At 40.5% G+C, this 21,271-nt stretch overlaps 1 protein-coding gene and 1 long non-coding RNA gene across 3 annotated transcripts in view; one reads left to right on the top strand and one right to left on the bottom strand.

Annotated features, from left to right (window-relative positions):
- Window positions 1-21,271, top strand: part of pacsin3 (protein kinase C and casein kinase substrate in neurons 3) — an 82,029-nt gene that overhangs the window by 56,728 nt on the left and 4,030 nt on the right. For both annotated transcript variants that reach the window (XM_034193192.1, XM_034193196.1), the window contains 2 exons: window positions 2,037-2,157; window positions 10,046-10,182. In XM_034193192.1, the coding sequence (XP_034049083.1) occupies window positions 2,037-2,157; window positions 10,046-10,182 (258 nt within the window). The remainder of the gene's footprint in view (window positions 1-2,036; window positions 2,158-10,045; window positions 10,183-21,271) is intronic.
- Window positions 1,268-20,537, bottom strand: LOC117530311. The gene is made up of 4 exons (XR_004566307.1): window positions 20,527-20,537; window positions 16,651-16,656; window positions 16,376-16,383; window positions 1,268-1,396 (listed from the first exon to the last, which is right to left on the bottom strand). It is a non-coding gene; the product is annotated as an uncharacterized LOC117530311 (long non-coding RNA).

Here is a 21,271-nt window from a genome sequence, read left to right on the forward strand (position 1 = left end):
GTAGTCATCTTTAATGTGTGTACATAATTGCCATGTGAAGAGTAACTGCATATACGAGACATGAATCCTCGAACTTGGCCATGGGCTTTAGAGCATTTTTGCTAATAAACCAACCCACAGTGGACAGATGAGCACATATAGCCTCCTTGTAGGACTGAGTAATTTCTTCATTTTCCCTGCTTCGAATTTACTGAACAGGGTTTAAAGTATTCAAACAGCTCAAAAGCATCGAACTGCAGCTGATTGGAATGTTTAATATGGATGAACTGAACGTCCTCCTTCATATCACCCTTATGTGTAAACACATCAGCACTGAGCGAATGTTGACCATACGGAAGAAAGAGTATGACTTACCACAATCTTATCTGGAATTCCACTTAAGTACCAGCTTTGAGAATTTAAAGTCTAAGCTGCTAATTAAACATTGTGTTATCAGGCTTTTACTTCAGTGAACCATGGATCCACTGTGTTGCAATGATGAACATGCAAAAGCGTGCATGTGTGTGTTTTTTGGCTGTTCAGACTATTACTTCATGTGGACCAGTACCTCATGTCGTAAACAGTTAAGTAGATTTCAGTGCAACTTCAAATACTGGTGGCACACTATGTGAAGATGTGCTTATAATTCCAGTCTAAACATCTTTCAAGGGAGATAATTTGATTCTTTTTGTTGGTTTGGTTTTTTAATACAACATACTTTTAAATTTCAGGTACAGAGTTTGGTTAGTTTAATTCAGGTATTTCATCAGAAAGAATTTACCACTGATATCTAATACATGCAAGAAACTAGTATGGCACAGTATTATTTATTATTTTTGAGGTTGCTCACATTTTTAGATAACAATAGCTACAGTAAATTGAATATACTACATACTTAAAATTTGATTTATTTGTAAGGTTACAGGCAGCACATGGTTGATTATGATCACTCAATAAAATTCCTGGAAAAAATGGGGAAAAAAAAATTATACATTATTATTATAACTATAAGAAGCTTATAGCTATAGCTTCAATAACCAAAAAAAAAGGCTTCTGTAAATCTGTTTAACTCATTAGCCAGTAGCCACAAACAGTATACAGCTATGTTCATTTTAAAAAACTATTTAAAATTTAAAGTTGATCAGTCAAAGTATGAAGTTATGAGGAGTCGTGGAAACTAGGGTGAGAAGGGATTTGAAGACCTCCAAACAGCAATATGGTTTCATGCTGAGAGAGCACTACAGATGCAACATTTGCAGTGAGTGCTGAAGTCAAAGTGTAGAGAAGACTGATGGACAGATTGACAGGTGAGATCAGACAGGAGTCTCTATGGACTATGATGTTTCGAGATGACATTGTGATCTCTAGTGGGAGTAGGGAGCAGGTTGAGATGACCCTAGAGAGGAGGAGATGTGCTCTGGAGTGAAGAGGAATGCATGTGAGTAGGAACAAGATGTATGTGTGAGTATTAGAGAGAGTTCAGTGGAACAGGGAGGTTGCAAGGAGTAGCAAAGCCCTTGGTGTTCTCCACAGGGGATGGTGGATGCAGCAACACACATGCTTGTCAATGTAACCTGACATTAAATGTACCTAAAATGTTTTCACACTAGTGTAGCCAATATTCCACATCCCCAATAATGTCTTCCAGGCTTCAGCCAAGGAGCTCTATTAGTATTTGCAATGCCCTTGTGTCACACTCTGAAATTCTGAGGAAGCCTGTTTTCACCATGTGTGTTTTTATTTTTAATACCACATTTTTTTTAAAAACAAGCTCACATTATAAAAACCTTCACTGGTACTTCCAAAATGAGATGTGTCGAGTCAGTCTTGCCAAATAGTCTACCATAAGGTGTGACTGTCATGTCAGTTATGCAGCTAAGTGGGGTGGAACTGAGAGAAGAGTTGTATGTTTTTGAGTGTTCATGGCTTGTCTTGATGGTAGTCTCAGCAGGCAAAGTTTTTTTTTTATTATTATTATTATTTTTAACACACACACACCATTGAATTCACTCTTAATGACTGGAAAGGTGATGGCTGATGATCACTTTGTCTTACAGGTTCCACGCTCTGCATCGGGATCTGGGTCAAACCATCCAAGCGGCCAATGACACTGAAGATCTGAGATGGTGGAAGAACACCCATGGACCTGGCATGAGCATGAACTGGCCTCAATTTGAGGTGTGTAACAAAATCAACAGTCACATTCACTCATGTGAACATGGCGTTCCCTAAACCCAAACCCTGAAATTAATATTGACTGCTCCACACCCAAGTCCAACCTTGAAGCTGGTGGTGTTTTAAAATGGAAAGCTAAAGCAGTTTGAAGAAACTAGCAGGATGAGGGGTTCCAAACATGCTCTCAGGGTGCGAGTGTGCTTTAATGGAACCGGACAAAAAGACAGGAACGTGCCTCTAAACATGTGTACTGTTTAGTATTTCTAGGCCAGATGCACAAATCTTCAGGTGGTTGTCTGGCTTTGCAATGCGTTTGAGAATATATGGCTAAAAGATATACTACACTGTAAGTATTTATGCTACATTATCTGTATTTTTTTATTATTTTATTTTGGCATACAGCTATGCAGTGTAGATACTGGCAGATTCCAGAGCCCCTGTTTAGTGCTTTGTATAAACAGAAATGTGTGCAGCAGAATGTTTTGTAGTTTTAGTGAAAATATGCCTAAATTTTCACACACCTAAATACCTGTGCGCATGGCACCTTGCGGTAAAAAAGTTGAACTGCTGCTGAAATAGCATCCAACAAAAGCAGAAAGTACTGACAGCGATCTGACTGTAAGATGTCCATCTACAGAAGGATTTCTGTCATACGTAAATTACTTGATCTTATTTATGGAAGTTGAGTGTCGGTTTGTTGATTGGAGCTGTTGTCAAAAGTCATGACAACACCTGCTAAAGTTTGAGAATGGAACAGAATGTTGAACACTTTCTTGTTTGAGGAAGATGAAACTGAATATGATTGAGGTGGTGCTCGATTTTTTTTTTTTTAGGGGTGTTTGGAAGTGGCGGGGGTGTTTGGGGGAATCAAATGAGTCATTTGAGGCTCTTTAAATAATTGTTTCATCTAATGGGTCTGGCGCTGGGAAGATATTGTGCAGTGGTTCCTGATCTTGCTCCTCAGGACCTTGATCTACTCACAGCAGGTGTGTTCAGCTAATCAGCAGCTGGCTGAACAATGGAGCACACTCAATTTGGCTCTTTATGTGCAGTTAAAATGTGCAATACCTGGGATCCCAAGCACCGGGCTTGAGAACCAGTGGACGTTTGGTCTCAAGGTATTCCTGCTGTATACTGTAGGATCTGAAATGGTAAACATTTAGACTTGATCAGAGTTAGAATTATTTCCTCCCTTCACCTCTCCAATTAAAACCTCCATGGTTCAGTGTGGAAGCACAGATCTCTAGTCGCAATGACTGTACTGACGTTTGCACCTAACACCAACTTCGATAGCTAAGGAGCAGGTACCAGAATATTTACACTCAATCTTAAAGTTAAACTCGTAATCGTCTGGATGAAATGAGAACTCAACATGATGTTCTAACGTCACTCAAATGTCCTCCTCATCAGTGAAAAAAGTCAATTTTGAAAATGATGCATTTCTCTCACTTGGTATACCAGTAGATTTACCCAAGTTGAGTTGTTGTTGTTGTTGTTGTTGTATGCTGCACACAGTAGCAAATGTAGACAAATTTATGTCCTACGTCACGTAGTAAGTGTAGCTTTAAGATACTCTATTCCTGTTGCATGGAAAGCCTTGTGGGTGATGCTCTGTACACAGGTTGTGTTCTTGGTTCTTCACGTTGCCATACAGTTCTAGTAGCTCCGCTGTGTTGGAAACCAGCACAAGATTGCACGAGTTGTGTTTGTGTGCTTTTTACAGAGATGAACTGAATATTAAACAGGCTTCCAGTGAAAGCCTTCTTGTGTGGCTAAGAGTTTTGCGTGGGGTTTGGAATGCTAAAATCCACGCACATATATTTTAGTTGTTGATGGGAATTCTCAATTCACCCCATCCACCCCCCACCCCCCCATGAGCAGCAGCTGCTGCTGTGTGAATATGTTGTAGGACCTCTACAGAAATGGACAGCAGGGGAAAAAGAAAAAAGTCTGTCGCTGTAACTGATTATACCGATCGTGACTTATATCAGACACCATTCTCCACAAATCTATATAAGATGTTTGTCGATGACGACCTCCTTCTTGTGCTGACATCAGGAATCCGTATATGTAGTTTATCAAATGTAAATATTTTAAAATGTTTCTTTCATCTTTAAAAAAGCACAATTATTAATCAAATCCATTTTTTTCTGAACCTTTTGATTGTGTAGCTAGCAAGATAATGAGGAGGTGGTGATTGTTGTGGTTAAGCTTCTGATGCAGATTGAAAAGCTTTATAAAAATGCAGTCCATTTACCACAGACCTGGGCAAACTGCGGCACGGGGGCCACATGCGGCCCTTTGCATGTCTCTGTCCGGCCCTCATGAGGTCTGTCATTATTATTATACTCAACAAAAATATAAACGCAACACTTTTGGTTTTGCTCCCATTTTGTATGAGATGAACTCAAAGATCTAAAACTTTTTCCACATACACAATATCACCATTTCCCTCAAATATTGTTCACAAACCAGTCGAAATCTGTGATAGTGAGCACTTCTCCTTTGCTGAGATAATCCATCCCACCTCACAGGTGTGCCATACCAAGATGCTGATTAGACACCATGATTAGTGCACAGGTGTGCCTTAGAATGTCCACAATAAAAGGCCACTCTGAAAGGTGCAGTTTTGTTTTATTGGGGGGGGATACCAGTCAGTATCTGGTGTGACCACCATTTGCCTCATGCAGTGCAACACATCTCCTTCGCATCATCCGTGAAGAGAACACCTCTCCAACGTGCCAAACGCCAGCGAATGTGAGCATTTGCCCACTCAAGTCGGTTACGACGACAAACTGGAGTCAGGTCGAGACACCGATGAGGACGCCGAGCATGCAGATGAGCTTCCCTGAGACGGTTTCTGACAGTTTGTGCAGAAATTCTTTGGTTATGCAAACCGATTGTTTCAGCAGCTGTCCGAGTGGCTGGTCTCAGACGATCTTGGAGGTGAACATGCTGGATGTGGAGGTCCTGGGCTGGTGTGGTTACACGTGGTCTGCGGTTGTGAGGCTGGTTGGATGTACTGCCAAATTCTCTGAAACGACTTTGGAGACGGCTTATGGTAGAGACCTGAACATTCAATACACAAGCAACAGCTCTGGTTGACATTCCTGCTGTCAGCATGCCAACTGCACACTCCCTCAAATCTTGCGACATCTGTGGCATTGTGCTGTGTGATAAAACTGCACCTTTTAGAGTGGCCTTTTATTGTGGGCAGTCTAAGGCACACCTGTGCACTAATCATGGTGTCTAATCAGCATCTTGGTATGGCACACCTGTGAGGTGGGATGGATTATCTCAGCAAAGGAGAAGTGCTCACTGTCACAGATTTAGACTGGTTTGTGAACAATATTTGAGGGAAATGGTGATATTGTGTATGTGGAAAAAGTTTTAGATGTTTGAGTTCATCTCATACAAAATGGGAGCAAAACCAAAAGTGTTGCGTTTATATTTTTGTTGAGTTGTGTGTTGCAAATCATTAGAGAGGCTTATTTAGGTATATTTAAATATTTACATATTATTACAAAAATAAAAATTACCCATAAAAGCTATTAAATAGGTAATTATTTGTAAAATTTGTAATGGAGACAGCCGAGTTATCTGGTGTGGCCCTCGGACATAATTCAGGTTCCCTATGTGGCCCCTTGTAAAAATTAATTGCCCACCCCTGATTTACCATAATTAGTTTTATTATTACTTAACCACATACGTATATTGCAGAGCAGGTAGCGCATGAGCATTGGATTTGAGTTAGTAAAGCGGTGAACTGACCTCCTCAACAGGGGAGTCAGATTCTCATCCACTTTGGTATCCAGGGATAAGCACCGGTTCCACTGGACCTTGCAGTCTATACAAGGCCTGCTTATCACATATATTGCTGGTGATATTATTAAATTAATCTAGACACTTTTTTATGTGCACTGTCTGTGTTAACCAAACTGACCTGACCTCTAAAACGTTTTATATATAAACTGGTAGATTAGAAAAGTACATCAAACTACTCATATTTCATCATATCACTGATGTGTTGATTTTAAAAAAGTAGGTTGTTAGCATGTATTGCTATTTTGACTGTACAATTAGCAGCACCATTGACTTGAACAGATTAATTCTACTAATTAATAATAATAATAATAAAAAAACGTATTTCACATAGACAGTTCAGTTGTCAGGGGTGAATACACAACTTGAAAATGCTTGATTTGTCACATTCTAATGACATTTTTGAAGAAGTGACCTTATTCTTCAACTGTGTGTGTGTGTGTGTGTGTGTGTGTGTACTCACTCTCATGAGCTGCTTTCCTGAATGTAATAAATTAATAACAGCAGTTTTTAAAAGGCGCATTAAAAAACTCTTGACTCTCAAGGTCGATTAGAAACAACTAGCTCCAATGTTTAACTATTCATTACCATTTTTTAATAAATGGTTTAATTATTTATTTTATTTGGTAACTACTGCTCCACAGTGTTACCTTCTCAAAATGCTTTTTTTCCCTTAAATGTTTCTCTTAGAAAGCCTTTAAAGTTTGGAAAATACCATAATTATCATCTTAAGAGTTCCCCAAGTCCAAGCTGAGCATGAACAGATATTTCCACACCCTGATCGCTTGCTGTTGCTGAGTCACTGTAAAGGATTTGTTAATTGTCAGCCCTGTATTGTACAATTTTCCATCTTTGAAAAGGTCCAAACTCTCAATTGTTGAATTATAAAGAAGACTAAATCACTTGGATGCCTGTGTCTTGCCCTCAGCTTTTATTTTTGGCATCAGGGTCCTCAAATTTCAGTTTGTTACACAAAGTGCTGACATATGATACTAAACATTGCGTAACTCCGGGGTTTTTTTACTACCAGTTTAATACCAATGTTTACTGTTAAAGACCTTTTGATTTGAATCCCATAAGAATATGTTTTTATAGCCATATTTTTCACATACATGTCTACAACATGCAGCATGACCCAGTTTCTAGATGGGGAAGGTTGTGCTGTAAATTGAACACATTTATGATCAGTTGTGCCAGTACAGTTCTAATCATTAATTTTCCTTGAAAAATCATACAGATTACGATGAATGTAGCTCAGTTTAAGGTAAGTATGGCGAATACATTACATATATTATATACCTTCAGTAACTTGGACAGGATCGAAATGCAATGTGTAAACCAAATCTAAAAATGTAGGAATCAAATACATTTTGGAATAGAATTGAGACACTATGCGAAGTATTCTATGTGCACTGCCTTTGAGCCTTCTGCATGCCGAGGTGCACTAATTGTAGGCTATTCTATCGATTCTTCACTGTCTGACTCCCAAGTCTGCCTGGGGAGAATTGCTGCAAGTCATGCCTTTGCAGTCACCACACAATGATGAACAATCAATTGAATGTTTCTTGCCGGAACATTTTGCGGTATTGCAACCAGTCTTTCAGTTGCACCTTATCACAGCCAAGAGCTTTGTTGGGGGCAGGTGGAAGATCTGCCTTCACTGGCTGCAACTGACGGCCCTTGACGTTTCAGCTGGTTTTCACCGTACAACTCCTGAAATTGATAAAACACTCGGAGGCTGTGAAATTTGGTGGCTGCCTGTGTGGGGGGTAAGGACTTGGCTTCTACATATTTTGAGCTCTTAGCAACCCTTTCTTGAAACCCTTTCTGATACATAAGGCATTCCACTTCCTGCATTGCAAATTTGACTTCTGAGCATGGTGGCATTGAGAGTTTCCACACGAACTGTTGAATTTTATCCATGCCTCTTCCTCCACATCTTGACACTCTTCATGAGCACTTGCTCAATCACCAGATCTGTTGAGAGGCCACCCCAGTAGTGATCCCTGTGAAATGGAAGCCCTGCTTGAACATGCTATACACCTCAGGATTGATTTCTGCTACAGCATCCATTTTCTGAAGGTAGAGATAAGCAGATTTGGCATTGAGGTTATGCCTGGATGCTGCAATATAATGCAGCATCTTTGTATAGTGCATCCAGATGCAAATCCCAATTACTTGTGTGCTCAGCTTTGATGAATCTCATGAAAACCTTGACCATGTCCATGTACTGTATCCAAAGGGTCGCTGTCCTCTGGTACAGTAACTCAGCCTTTATTCCTTCTATTCTTGCATCGAGTCTCGAGATGGCTTAGGAGGACAAGACATCATCAAAGGACTCCATCTTGCCTTCTGGCAGATCCTTCAGTAGCATTTGTGCTTCCAAAAATTATCCCATTTTCTCATCAGCTACTACAGACTTTTACCTGCGTGGATAGGTTTGAGGGTTTTTGGCTCTGGCTTTGAGAAAATCGTCACACAGTTGGCACAAACACTGGCAGGTTTCTCTGAGACAGAGAGGCAGCTTTGCAGAAAGATGTGGATCTTTTCTGCCCTCTGAGGAATCTCCTGACATTCCCACATTTGCTACTGCTCACATGAAAACAGAGAACCATTGTTTCATCACACACATACTTATCCATATTTCTGTACTTGTGGGTTTTTCTGTCCACTAAACCTGAACTTTAGCCCTGATGCACAGCCAAGCTGAGAAATGCAAAGTTTTCCGTCTTGAAGGGCGGTAAAATGTCCTCAGTGTGGCTTAAGTCTGCGCTTTTTCCTTTAAACTGGACTTGTTGTGGAAGGGTGGTGTTATTTCTGTAGCTGTAAGGACATCTGGTTCACACCACACCCCCTGCAGAGTACCTCAGATACTATGGAGGCTGATCTGTGTATATCATTAACTCTGTTTTGCCAACAGATTTATTGTGGCTGCAGCGTGTTCTTCTTTGGGTGGGTCTTGTTGGGATTGTTTATTTGCATTAATATACAGGATTTAGAAGTGAATCAATAAAAACTTGTTAAATCTGTAACTAGTTTAAAAAACACATCTATTTAGGTTTACATACATATTCTGATAAACACAATACCGCGGCAACAATAAATCACAGGTGTGTGATACTTTCCCCATAAGTGCATTGTTGGGAGTAGACGAGCTCTTAAGCTTTTAGACTCATATTGTGCACATATTTACCATAGATGGTTCTCACAGATGACTGTTCGATCCCGTTGGGTTGGTTGATTTGAGCAGCTGCATGAAGCTGATCCTCCTGCCATGATGTTGGACGTCTCTGGTGCCAAGATTCTTGTGGCTGATCCTCCAGTCAGCTGTGATCTGGTGAATCTCAGTCAGATTTCAGAGGTGGTGAAACGGCTGAGGGTAGTTAAACCATCCCAACAGACTAGAAGAAAGGTCACCTTGAGAATTCATTTGGAACCCCACTAAGTTGTTTGGCATGAGCATTGTGACATGGAGCCAGCGTCCATGTCTTATTCCCAGTGAATTCTGTGAACTTTCAGGGCTGTGTTCTTGATCCTCTCTTCACTGATTGCGTGGACTGGCTGTTGTTGTGGAAAATGGCGACTTGGATGTCTTTGTCAACAAGCAACAGTTTACTGATATTGACTTTGCTGATGATGCTGTGATCTTTGTGGGTTTATGGTTGACTTGTAGCTCTTGAACCGGAGTGAGGAGAGAGTGCTTAGGTCTGTGACTGTCCTAGATCAAGACTAAGATCCAGGCTTTCAGTAACTTCTTGGACTCAGCTGACAAAGCTGGGGCCTACACGATGGGTTTGTCAAATCAGCTGAAAGATTTACTTATTTTGGGACCTTAGCCTATGAGGCTGATAGACATAAATATCTGCATCACATACAAGGATTTAATTGAGGGAAGATGAAGAAGAATGTGAAAATGGTGATGTGTTCTGATGAGATACCTGTGCACACAGCAAAGAAACCGTTTTGTTGGGAGACTTCTGGCGTTCTAAAATAGCCGTATTGTCCATGAAAGCTTTTTTTTAATGATAGTAAATTACGGTCTTAAACTTGTTTGTGTCTCTGTGTGTAGGAGTGGTCTCCGGAGCCTAGTCGCTCCATCAGCAAGAAAGACGGAGGTGGACACTCTGAGGAGACCGTGGTAACTCTCACCAACATTGTCTCATCAGGAGAAGTCCCACCCAGCCCCAGCATCCAGGACACCGGCAGGTAGGCCGGACACCTCCCACCTGTACAGTTTGTTTTTAATTTGCTGTGAGATCGATCGAAACAAATTAAATATTGTTTCAGCTGAAGAGGAATAATAAACCACATCATCATCTCCAAATTTACAAAATCAAACTGTTGTTTGGAAAGATTGGCTGTAAAAAAAAAAAAATTTTTTTTTTTTTTTTTTAACAATGGAATGGCTCAAGTGGAAGATGCCAAGATGCGGTGGTAATTTGGGCAGCAGTAATTCAAATACTGGAAAGATGCAGCCGCACTATTATTTTGGCTGTCAGGCAATTAAAAAAAACTTTGCTAACAAAATTTTAACTATTAGAGAAAAAATTACTCATAACCATCCCAAAGACGTATCGTTATCTTTGGCTGCTTTCAGTGATGCCGGTATTTGGTTAGACTCTTTCTCTCCGATTGTTCTGTCTGAGTTATTTTCATTAGTTACTTCATCCAAACCATCAAAATGTTTATTAGACCCCATTCCTACCAGGCTGCTCAAGGAAGCCCTACCATTATTTAATGCTTCGATCTTAAATATGATCAATCTATCTTTGTTAGTTGGCTATGTACCACAGGCTTTTAAGGTGGCAGTAATTAAACCATTACTTAAAAAGCCATCACTTGACCCAGCTATCTTAGCTAATTATAGGCCAATCTCCAACCTTCCTTTTCTCTCAAAAATTCTTGAAAGGGTAGTTGTAAAACAGCTAACTGATCATCTGCAGAGGAATGGTCTATTTGAAGAGTTTCAGCCAGGTTTTAGAATTCATCATAGTACAGAAACAGCATTAGTGAAGGTTACAAATGATCTTCTTATGGCCTCGGACAGTGGACTCATCTCTGTGCTTGTTCTGTTAGACCTCAGTGCTGCTTTTGATACTGTTGACCATAAAATTTTATTAGAGATTAGAGCATGCCATAGGTATTAAAGGCACTGCGCTGCGGTGGTTTGAATCATATTTGTCTAATAGATTACAATTTGTTCATGTAAATGTGGAATCTTCTTCACAGACTAAAGTTAATTATGGAGTTCCACAAGGTTCTGTGCTAGGACCAATTTTATTCACTTTATACATGCTTCCCTTAGGCAGTATTATTAGACGGTATTGCTTAAATTTTCATTGTTACGCAGATGATACCCAGCTTTATCTATCCATGAAGCCAGAGGACACACACCAATTAGCTAAACTGCAGGATTGTCTTACAGACATAAAGACATGGATGACCTCTAATTTCCTGCTTTTAAACTCAGATAAAACTGAAGTTATTGTACTTGGCCCCACAAATCTTAGAAACATGGTGTCTAACCAGATCCTTACTCTGAATGGCATTACCCTGACCTCTAGTAATACTGTGAGAAATCTTGGAGTCATTTTTGATCAGGATATGTCATTCAAAGCGCATATTAAACAAATATGTAGGACTGCTTTTTTGCATTTACGCAATATCTCTAAAATTAGAAAGGTCTTGTCTCAGAGTGATGCTGAAAAACTAATTCATGCATTTATTTCCTCTAGGCTGGACTATTGTAATTCATTATTATCAGGTTGTCCTAAAAGTTCCCTAAAAAGCCTTCAGTTAATTCAAAATGCTGCAGCTAGAGTACTAACGGGGACTAGAAGGAGAGAGCATATCTCACCCATATTGGCCTCTCTTCATTGGCTTCCTGTTAATTCTAGAATAGAATTTAAAATTCTTCTTCTTACTTATAAGGTTTTGAATAATCAGGTCCCATCTTATCTTAGGGACCTCGTAGTACCATATCACCCCAATAGAGCGCTTCGCTCTCAGACTGCAGGCTTACTTGTAGTTCCTAGGGTTTGTAAGAGTAGAATGGGAGGCAGAGCCTTCAGCTTTCAGGCTCCTCTCCTCTGGAACCTGTTCCCAATTCGGATCAGGGAGACAGACACCCTCTCTACTTTTAAGATTAGGCTTAAAACTTTCCTTTTTGCTAAAGCTTATAGTTAGGGCTGGATCAGGTGACCCTGAACCATCCCTTAGTTATGCTGCTATAGACGTAGACTGCTGGGGGGTTCCCATGATGCACTGTTTCTTTCTCTTTTTGCTCTGTATGCACCACTCTGCATTTAATCATTAGTGATCGATCTTTGCTCCCCTCCACAGCATGTCTTTTTCCTGGTTCTCTCCCTCAGCCGCAACCAGTCCCAGCAGAAGACTGCCGCTCCCTGAGCCTGGTTCTGCTGGAGGTTTCTTCCTGTTAAAAGGGAGTTTTTCCTTCCCACTGTAGCCAAGTGCTTGCTCACAGGGGGTCGTTTTGACCGTTGGGGTTTTACATAATTATTGTATGGCCTTGCCTTACAATATAAAGCGCCTTGGGGCAACTGTTTGTTGTGATTTGGCGCTATATAAAAAAAAAAATTGATTGATTGATTAATATATCTCAATTAATTGTGTCTAATTTTTGGGAGGAATCAGCCTTTTATTTCCTTGAACCAAATAAACTTGAAACTTGAATTTGAACTAGTTTGGGAGGTCGATTACAAAGAGCAGCTACTTGTAGGAATGGTATCATGACCGCCCCTGTACCATCAATGTAACCAATGGGGTTCCCAGTGGGGTACATTGAGCAAAAAAAACATGAGACGTTCAAACATGAAGGCAGTGAGCAAAAACGTAACTCTTATTAACAACAATTATCGAAATATTTAAATGTATATCAATATACTGCAACCCATAGTTTTTGAAAGTCCCCTCCCAGAAGTGATGTCTTAAGGAAGCAAGGAAGCTATATTTCCATTTTTCCTGGAACTATCTTGTTTTATGTATTTATTTATTTTTTTTTTTCGGCTGCCCCCACTTGCTTAGGGTCACCACAGTGGATCCAGCAGTGAGCTGCATTGGACTTAGCACAGGATTTACACCAGATGTCCTTTCTGCCAGTGGCTGGTCTTTGTAATCGACCTCCCAAACTCGTATTAATCAGAACCTGCTGTGGTTAACCTCTGAGATCTGATGGGATCAGGTGTGCACACAGCAGCATGGTGACAGCCCAGAGGCCATCTTGTGCTTTTGTTGAATTTATTTCTGGTTTATGGGGTTAAAATGAATGATATGTTTGGGCTGCTTTTGTTTCACAGAAGATGAATTTCATGTAGGTGATTTCTGATGTCCATATAAAGAGTTCAGATGCAAAATCCTGAAAGTCAAAAACCTCAAATGTTTAGTTGAGGACAACATGGACTTTGCTCCTAAGGTAACTATCAGTGTGTGAAAACATTTAAGAATTTGAGCATACAGTTTTCATTTTCTTGATTTGTCATTTTTGTTTAAATTCCCATTTTAAATTGTATTTTCGCCATTTAAAATAATGAACTTAAAATGTTTTGTGTCTGATCTCTTCATATATCCCTATTTTGTGGAGATTATAGATTATATTATTATATATATTATGTGAAGGATTATAAAACACTGTGTACATTACATACAAAGTGTGTGAGCCAGGCCATGGGCTGATTCAGTTTTAAGGGATTCATTTTCTATACCCGCACTGAGCAGGTTTGAGGTCAAGAGTGATGTGACTGGGGTGAGAATCAGTACCTCCAAATCTGAGACCATGGTCCTCTGTCAGAAAATAGTGTGTTAGGGGGAGTTATTGCCCCAAGTGGAAAAGTTCAACTGAGATCAGTAAACTGATTGGGGCGGCATCTGATGTTTTATGGTTATTGTACTGGACCCTCATGGTGAGGGAGGAGCTGAGCCAGAAGGCGGGACTCTCACTTTGTCAGTCAATTTACGCTCCTATCCTGATGAACTTTGGATAATGTCCGAAAAGAACAAGGTCACGGATACAAGAATTGGAAATGTGATTCCTTTGTCGGTGTCTGGGCTTACACCCTGGGACAAGCTGAGAAGCTCAACTATCTGGGAGGGACTCTTGAGTAGAGTCACTGCTTTTTCACATCGAAAGGAGCCAGCTGGAACCCCCTGGAAGAGTTAAAGGATTTAGCTGAGGATAGGGAAGTGTAGGCTTTGCTGCTTGTTCTCCTGTCACCACAATGCTGACCCAGATAATGAATAAATGAATGAATACCTGCTTATTCCAATTCAGGGTCACGGAGGAGCTGGAGCCTATCCCAGCGGTCAGTGGGCGAGAGGTTGGGGTACACCCTTAATGGGACAGGAACATGTAGGAACAGTGCTAACCACTAAATCACTGTGCTGCCCTTTAATGTACACTCACTGGCCAGTTTAATAGGTACACCTGTTCAGTTGTTAACACAAATAGCTAATCAGCCAATCACATGGGAGCAACTTGGTGCATTTAGGCAGCTAGACATGATGAAGACAACTTGCTGACACAACCATCGCTAGGGTTTACAGAGACTGGTCCAAAAAAGATAAGTTATCCATTGAGCAGCAGCTATGTGAATGAAAATGTCTTGTTGAAGTCAGAGAATGGAGGAGAATGGACGGACTGGTTGAATGGTCGACTGTGTGATCCCGTCATGTCAGTATGGACCAACATCTCTGAGAAATCTTTCTAAGTCTATGCTATGAAGAATTAAGGCAGTTCTGAAGGCAAAAGGAGGTCCAACCTGGTACTTGCAAAGTGTACCTAATAAAGTGGCCAGTGACTTTATAACATAAAGAGTAAGGAAACACTTTACAAAACAAACATGGACTTTTTATTTCTTTAAAGATAATAAGATACTACCTCACAAAAAAGGAAACACACACACCCACACACTTAACCTCTTACTCATCAAACACAATTATAAGAAGGATGTCAAACTAAATACCTGCTCTCCTCTAAAGCAAACAGTCATAGAGTGGGTGGCGCTTCTTTCACTCATACAGGAACTTCGTGACAGCCAGCTCTCTGCAGGCACTTCAGTCATTCATTTACCAACCACGGCCGCTGCAGCTTGTTGGCGTCATACAGGGTGGACCTGTACACTCGCACAGGTGGAACACATAGTTCTTTTCACAACAGGCCTCAGTTCCTGGCTGTAACACTGCTTAAAAGAACAAACACACACATATAATCTTCTTAATCGAGATCCCAAAACTAGTCCAGATGTATACTACATTATTGTAAAAGTTAAACTTGGCATACATAAGAAAAAAACACGTGAAGATGTTTTTTAGCATTCCTTCAAACTGACAATAAGAAACGGCGTGCACGGCTACTAAACAACAGGTGACAGGGTCGGGTCTGGTGCCATGCACTGAAGAATGCCCCGTCCTGTAGAACTGCCCGGGTCCTGGATGACGACCACACAGGCACATAAACAGTCAGTCACCACCTCTTGAAAATAACCATTGGCTCATGTCGCTACTCGGCGGAGCTTTCTGTACATAACGCGCTGAAATTAGCCGCAGCCCTCTGTCTGTGTCTGTGGTTTGTTTTTACACCTAAAACAAACAAATAAACAAACATACAAACAAACAAATGGGCAGCTGTGGTTAGCAGATCAGTTCTGTAAAAGCAATAACAACAAACAGTAAAAATACCCAAAAACATTTGCAAAAAACCCTGTAAATTTTGCAGTGTAAAGTTGTAATTTACAAAAACATAACATTTCAAAGCAGTAAATCCAGCAGAACTTTTTTTTCTACATTAGCATCATGCTATTATTCATTCATTTTCTATACCTGGTTATTCCACTAAAGGGTTTTTTTTGGGGGGGGGACCCTGGACAGGCGACAGTCTGTTGCACAGCCACATATTGACAGACAAACACATTCACACCTATTTAGAGTCACCAATAGGCCGTTGTTACATTGTTTGGCAGATGCACACTGAGTACTCCACAAGTCGCTCATGTAGAACACCGTGTTAATGTGGCCGTGCATCCATCATGTAAATACACACACGACTGAATCTATAGATAACACCGCCTATAACTTGCCCAAAGCAAGGTGGACAAAGTCCCTTAATCATGTCCCAGATGCGACAATCAGAACAATAAGACAATATTTTGTAGATAACACTGGTGCTGTCAGCTGTAATCCTGTATGCACATTTTTGTCACAGCTTTATTCGTAAAAATCATTCAATATTACAACAGTAAAACTAGCTTGTATGGAACTAGATTTAATGTCTTGATTCAAACATGCGTCACACAAATGATAGCTGTGTTTGGGAGGAAATCTGGAAAAACAGCGGCATTTTCCATCAGTAAATGTTGCCAGGGAGACTGCAGAATGCTATAAAAACACAACACTCTGTTCATTCCTCGAAAACATTAAAGTGTACTGCTCCAGTCGTCATGAAAAGAAAACACCAACTCAATATTTTTCAGGTGTTCGGAAACTGTAAAACACACACTGAAAGCAGCTGAACTTCTGGCCGAGGGCGCACTTTACTTTTGTTTTGAAGCGGGTTGCCAGGTCTGCACTTTATAAACCAGACTGTTAGAAGGTAAGCCGGATTAAGCCATTTCATCTTGTTTTAGCACTTTTTTTTTAGATTGTGGGTGATCATAGTACAACAACGCACTATGGAATAAACTGTGAGAGCCGCGACTCGTATGTTTTTTGGACAAATAGGCAATTCACGCCCCCATGCTGGCAGCAGAGGTGGGAGCTCACGCTTGGTCACACGAGATTTACACAGTACTGAGCATGCACATTGAGAATATAACAACGGTCTATTCACCTAATCTGTCTGTAGATGCGGGGGGAACCCGGAGCACCCGGAAGAAACCCACACAAACACAGGGAGAACATGCAAACTCCACACCGAAAGAACCAAGTGGGAGGCAGTCCTATGACCTTTGTGCTGTGAGGCAACCGTACTAACCACAAAGCCACCGTGCCGCCATCATACTGTTTTTAAACTAATTATTTCTGTGGAATTTTAATGCAGCTGTTACTTATTGTTATTGAATTCCATTCAATGGGATTTTGTTGTGCTGCTACAATTCTGCTCAGGGCTACCACAACAGGTTTGGAATGGGATCCACATGTTGATCTGGTTTTTCTAACATAATTTCAGCTGGAATATTTTACTTGGGAGACAAGCTTGCTTACTTCTTGCACCACTGCACTATTACACAATTGGAACTACTCTGAAAAAATAATGAACTGTTCATCATATTGCCGTATTAACATATTTTTACTATATCTGTACAAAATATGTTAATATGAGGAGTTTTGGAGAAAAATATGTCTGTTTAGAATTGAGAAGGCAGAATTGAGAATGGATTCTGCAGTTTTTTGTTTTTGTGCAAATATGTGCTCATTTTGAAATGGATGCCTGCAACACATTTCAAAAAAGCTGGGACAGTGGTAACAAAAAACTGGGTGAACAGGTTAATTGGAAACAGGTGAGTGTCATGATTGGGTATAAAAAGAGCATCCCCAAAAGGCTCAGCTGTTCACAAGCAAAGATGGGGCGAGGATCACCACTTTGTGAACAACTGCGTGAAAAAATAGTCCAACAGTTTAAGAACAGTGTTTCTCAATGTTCAATTGTAAGGAATGTAGGGATTCTATCATCTACAGTCCATAATATAATCAGAAGATTCAGAGAATCTGAAGAACTTTCTACACATAAGCGGCAAGGCCGAAAACCAGCATTGAAGCCCCGTGACCTTCGATCCCTCAGGCGGCACTGCATTAAAAACTGACATCATTGTGTAAAGGATCTTACCGCGTGGGCTCAGGAACGCTTCAGAAAACCATTGTCAGTTAACACAGTTCGTCGCTACATCTTCAAGTGCAACTTAAAACTCTACCATGCAAAGCGAAAGGCATACATCAGCAACATCCAGAAACACCGCCGCCTTCTCTGGGCCCAAGCTCATTTGAAATGGACAGACACAAAGTGGAAAAGTGTCTGAGTCCGCATTTCAAATTGTTTTTTGAAATCATGGACGTCGTGTCCTCTGGACAAAAGAGGAAAAATACCATCCATATTGTTATCAGTGCAAAGTTCAAAAGCCAGCATCTGTGATGGTAATGGGGGTGTGTTAGTGCCCATGGTATGAACAGTTTACGCATCTGTGATGGCACCGTCAATTCTGAAAGGTATATCCAGGTTTTGGAGAAACACATGCTGCCATCCAAACAACGTCTTTTTCAGGGACGACCCTGCTTATTTCAGCAAGACAATGCCAAGCCACATTCTGCACGTGTTACAACAGTGTGGCTTCGTAGTAAAAGAGTGCAGGTACTAGACTGGCCTGCCTGCAGTCCAGACCTGTGGCGCATTATGAAGTGCAAAATACACCAACGGAGACCCCGGACTGTTGAACAACTGAAGTCATACATCAAGCAAGAATGGGAAAGAATTCCATCTACAAAGCTTCAACAATTAATGTCCTCAGTTCCCAAGCATTTATTGAGTGTTGTTAGAAGGAAAGGTGACATAACACAGTGGTAAACATACCACTGTCCCAGCTTTTTTGAAACGTGTTGCAAGCATCCATTTCAAAATGAGCAAATAATTGCACAAAAACAATAAAGTTTATCTGTTTGAACATTAAATATCTTGTCTTTGTGGTGTATTCAATTGAATATAGGTTGAAGAGGATTTGCAAATCATTGTATTCTGTTTTTATTTAGATTTTACACAACGTCCCAACTTCATTGGAATTGGGGTTGTATCATTTTTTCATTTGAAAAAAAAAATATATATAGGCATTTGCAAAACTGAAAATGCTGTTTGTGAAGTGGGATTCAACATTTGTGGGTCACCGATCACACGCATTGTTTTCCTCAGTTACACAACATTGAGACATTCTGAGTGCAAAACTGCTCAGAGGTTAACAAATATGTAGGTTGCTATTCACATTTCCATCCTGTAGATGGCAGTGCTTTTCTGTGCATTTTGACAGGGGGTGGAGTGGTCAGGCGGAATACGACCCATGCCTTTAGGCAGGTGTATCAGATAACGCGCAAACCTTCAGAATTAGTATGTTACTTTAAAAGATATGTGCAATATTTTCACTTTGTAAATATTGCACAGTTGCCGTTGATGTCGATAAACTGTCTGGAATTAGTTTTGTTTGAGCCAATCATAGGCTCAAAACAAAATTAAGTTGTCCCATGACAACGGCCAAACTGGACGTAAACAAAACTCTCATGCATTGGAGGCATTTCTTGGCAGTGGCGCTCCCAAGGCCGTTATGCCTGTGAAAATTGTCGACTAAAGTTAAACGGCTAATCTACAAGCTTAGTGAAATGGTGATTAGACCGATAATGTTGGGTGACTATCCGTAGTTGACTAAATAAGATTAGAGTAAAACATTAGACTGCTTTATGAAACCGGGCCCTGGAGTGTGTTTAACCAGTGGGTCATCGGTAAATCTCCTTTGAAATTCATCTATTCATTTTCTATCAATCAATCAATCAACTTTTTTCTTATATAGCGCCAAATCACAACAAACAGTTGCCCCAAGGCGCTCCATATTGTAAGGCAAGGCCATACAATAATTATAAAAAACCCCAACGGTCAAAACGACCCCCTATGAGCAAGCACTTGGCAACAGTGGGAAGGAAAAACTCCCTTTTAACAGGAAGAAACCTCCAGCAGAACCAGGCTCAGGGAGGGGCAGTCTTCTGCTGAGACTGGTTGGGGCTGAGGGAAAAAACCAGGAAAAAGACATGCCGTGAAGGGGGGCAGAGATCGATCACTAATGATTAAATGCAGAGTGATGCATACGGAGCAAAAAGAGAAATAAACAGTGCATCATGGGAACCCCCCCACAATCTACGTCTAAAGCAGCATAACCAAGGGATGGTCCAGGGTCACCCGATCCAGCCCTAACTATAAGCCTTAGCGAAAAGGAAAGTTTTAAGCCTAATCTTAAAAGTAGAGAGGGTATCTGTCTCCCTGATCTGAATTGGGAGCTGGTTCCACAGGAGAGGAGCCTGAAAGCTGAAGGCTCTGCCTCCCATTCTACTCTTACAAACCCTAGGAACTACAAGTAAGCCCGCAGTCTGAGAGCGAAGCGCTCTAATGGGGTAATATGGTACTATGAGGTCCCTAAGATAAGATGGGACCTGATTATTCAAAACCTTATAAGTAAGAAGAAGAATTTTAAATTCTATTCTAGAATTAACAGGAAGCCAATGAAGAGAGGCCAACACGGGTGAGATATGCTCTCTCCTGCTAGTCCCCGTCAGTACTCTAGCTGCAGCATTCTGAACCAACTGAAGGCTTTTTAGGGAACTTTTAGGACAACCTGATAATAATGAATTACAATAGTCCAGCCTAGAGGAAATAAATGCATGAATTAGTTTTTCAGCATCACTCTGAGACAAGACCTTTCTGATTTTAGAGATATTGCGTAAATGCAAAAAGGCAGTCCTACATATTTGTTTAATATGCGCTTTGAATGACATATCCTGATCAAAAATGACTCCAAGATTCTCACAGTATTACTAGAGATCAGGGAAATGCCATCCAGAGTAACGATCTGGTTAGACACCATGCTTCTAAGATTTGTGGGGCCAAGTACAATAACTTCAGTTTTATCTGAGTTTAAAAGCAGGAAATTAGAGGTCATCCATGTCTTTGTCTGTAAGACAATCCTGCAGTTTAGCTAATTGGTGTGTATCCTCTGGCTTCATGGATAGATAAAGCTGGGTATCATCTGCGTAACAATGAAAATTTAAGCAATACCGTCTAATAATACTGCCTAAGGGAAGCATGTATAAAGTGAATAAAATTGGTCCTAGCACAGAACCTTGTGGAACTCCATAATTAACTTTAGTCTGTGAAGAAGATTCCCCATTTACATGAACAATTGAATATTCTACACCTGCTTACTCCAATCAAGGGCCACAGGGGGACAAATTTTAAATATCCAAATAAAATCTCAAAGTTTTACAAAAGTTTTTGTCTCATCCATTTTATTTTAAAGTTTCAAACCAAACGGGGAAACTTCCTCTTTGTATGTATGGGTTTGTACTGATAAATATTATAAATGCTTACAAATATTAGCATTTTTTTCATTATTAAAAAAATAAAAATTTGGGCAGTTAAAGTAATTTCAAAATAGCAGGTGGCATTTCAGGTGCTGCCCAAGACTGACACGAGAACTTTACGAGTCAGCACCCAGCGACTGGGTGAAAGTCAAGAGCACAGATAGTCACGTGACACAAA

The sequence above is a fragment of the Thalassophryne amazonica genome, chromosome 2 (assembly GCF_902500255.1).
Source record: "Thalassophryne amazonica chromosome 2, fThaAma1.1, whole genome shotgun sequence".
Taxonomy (NCBI): domain Eukaryota; kingdom Metazoa; phylum Chordata; class Actinopteri; order Batrachoidiformes; family Batrachoididae; genus Thalassophryne; species Thalassophryne amazonica.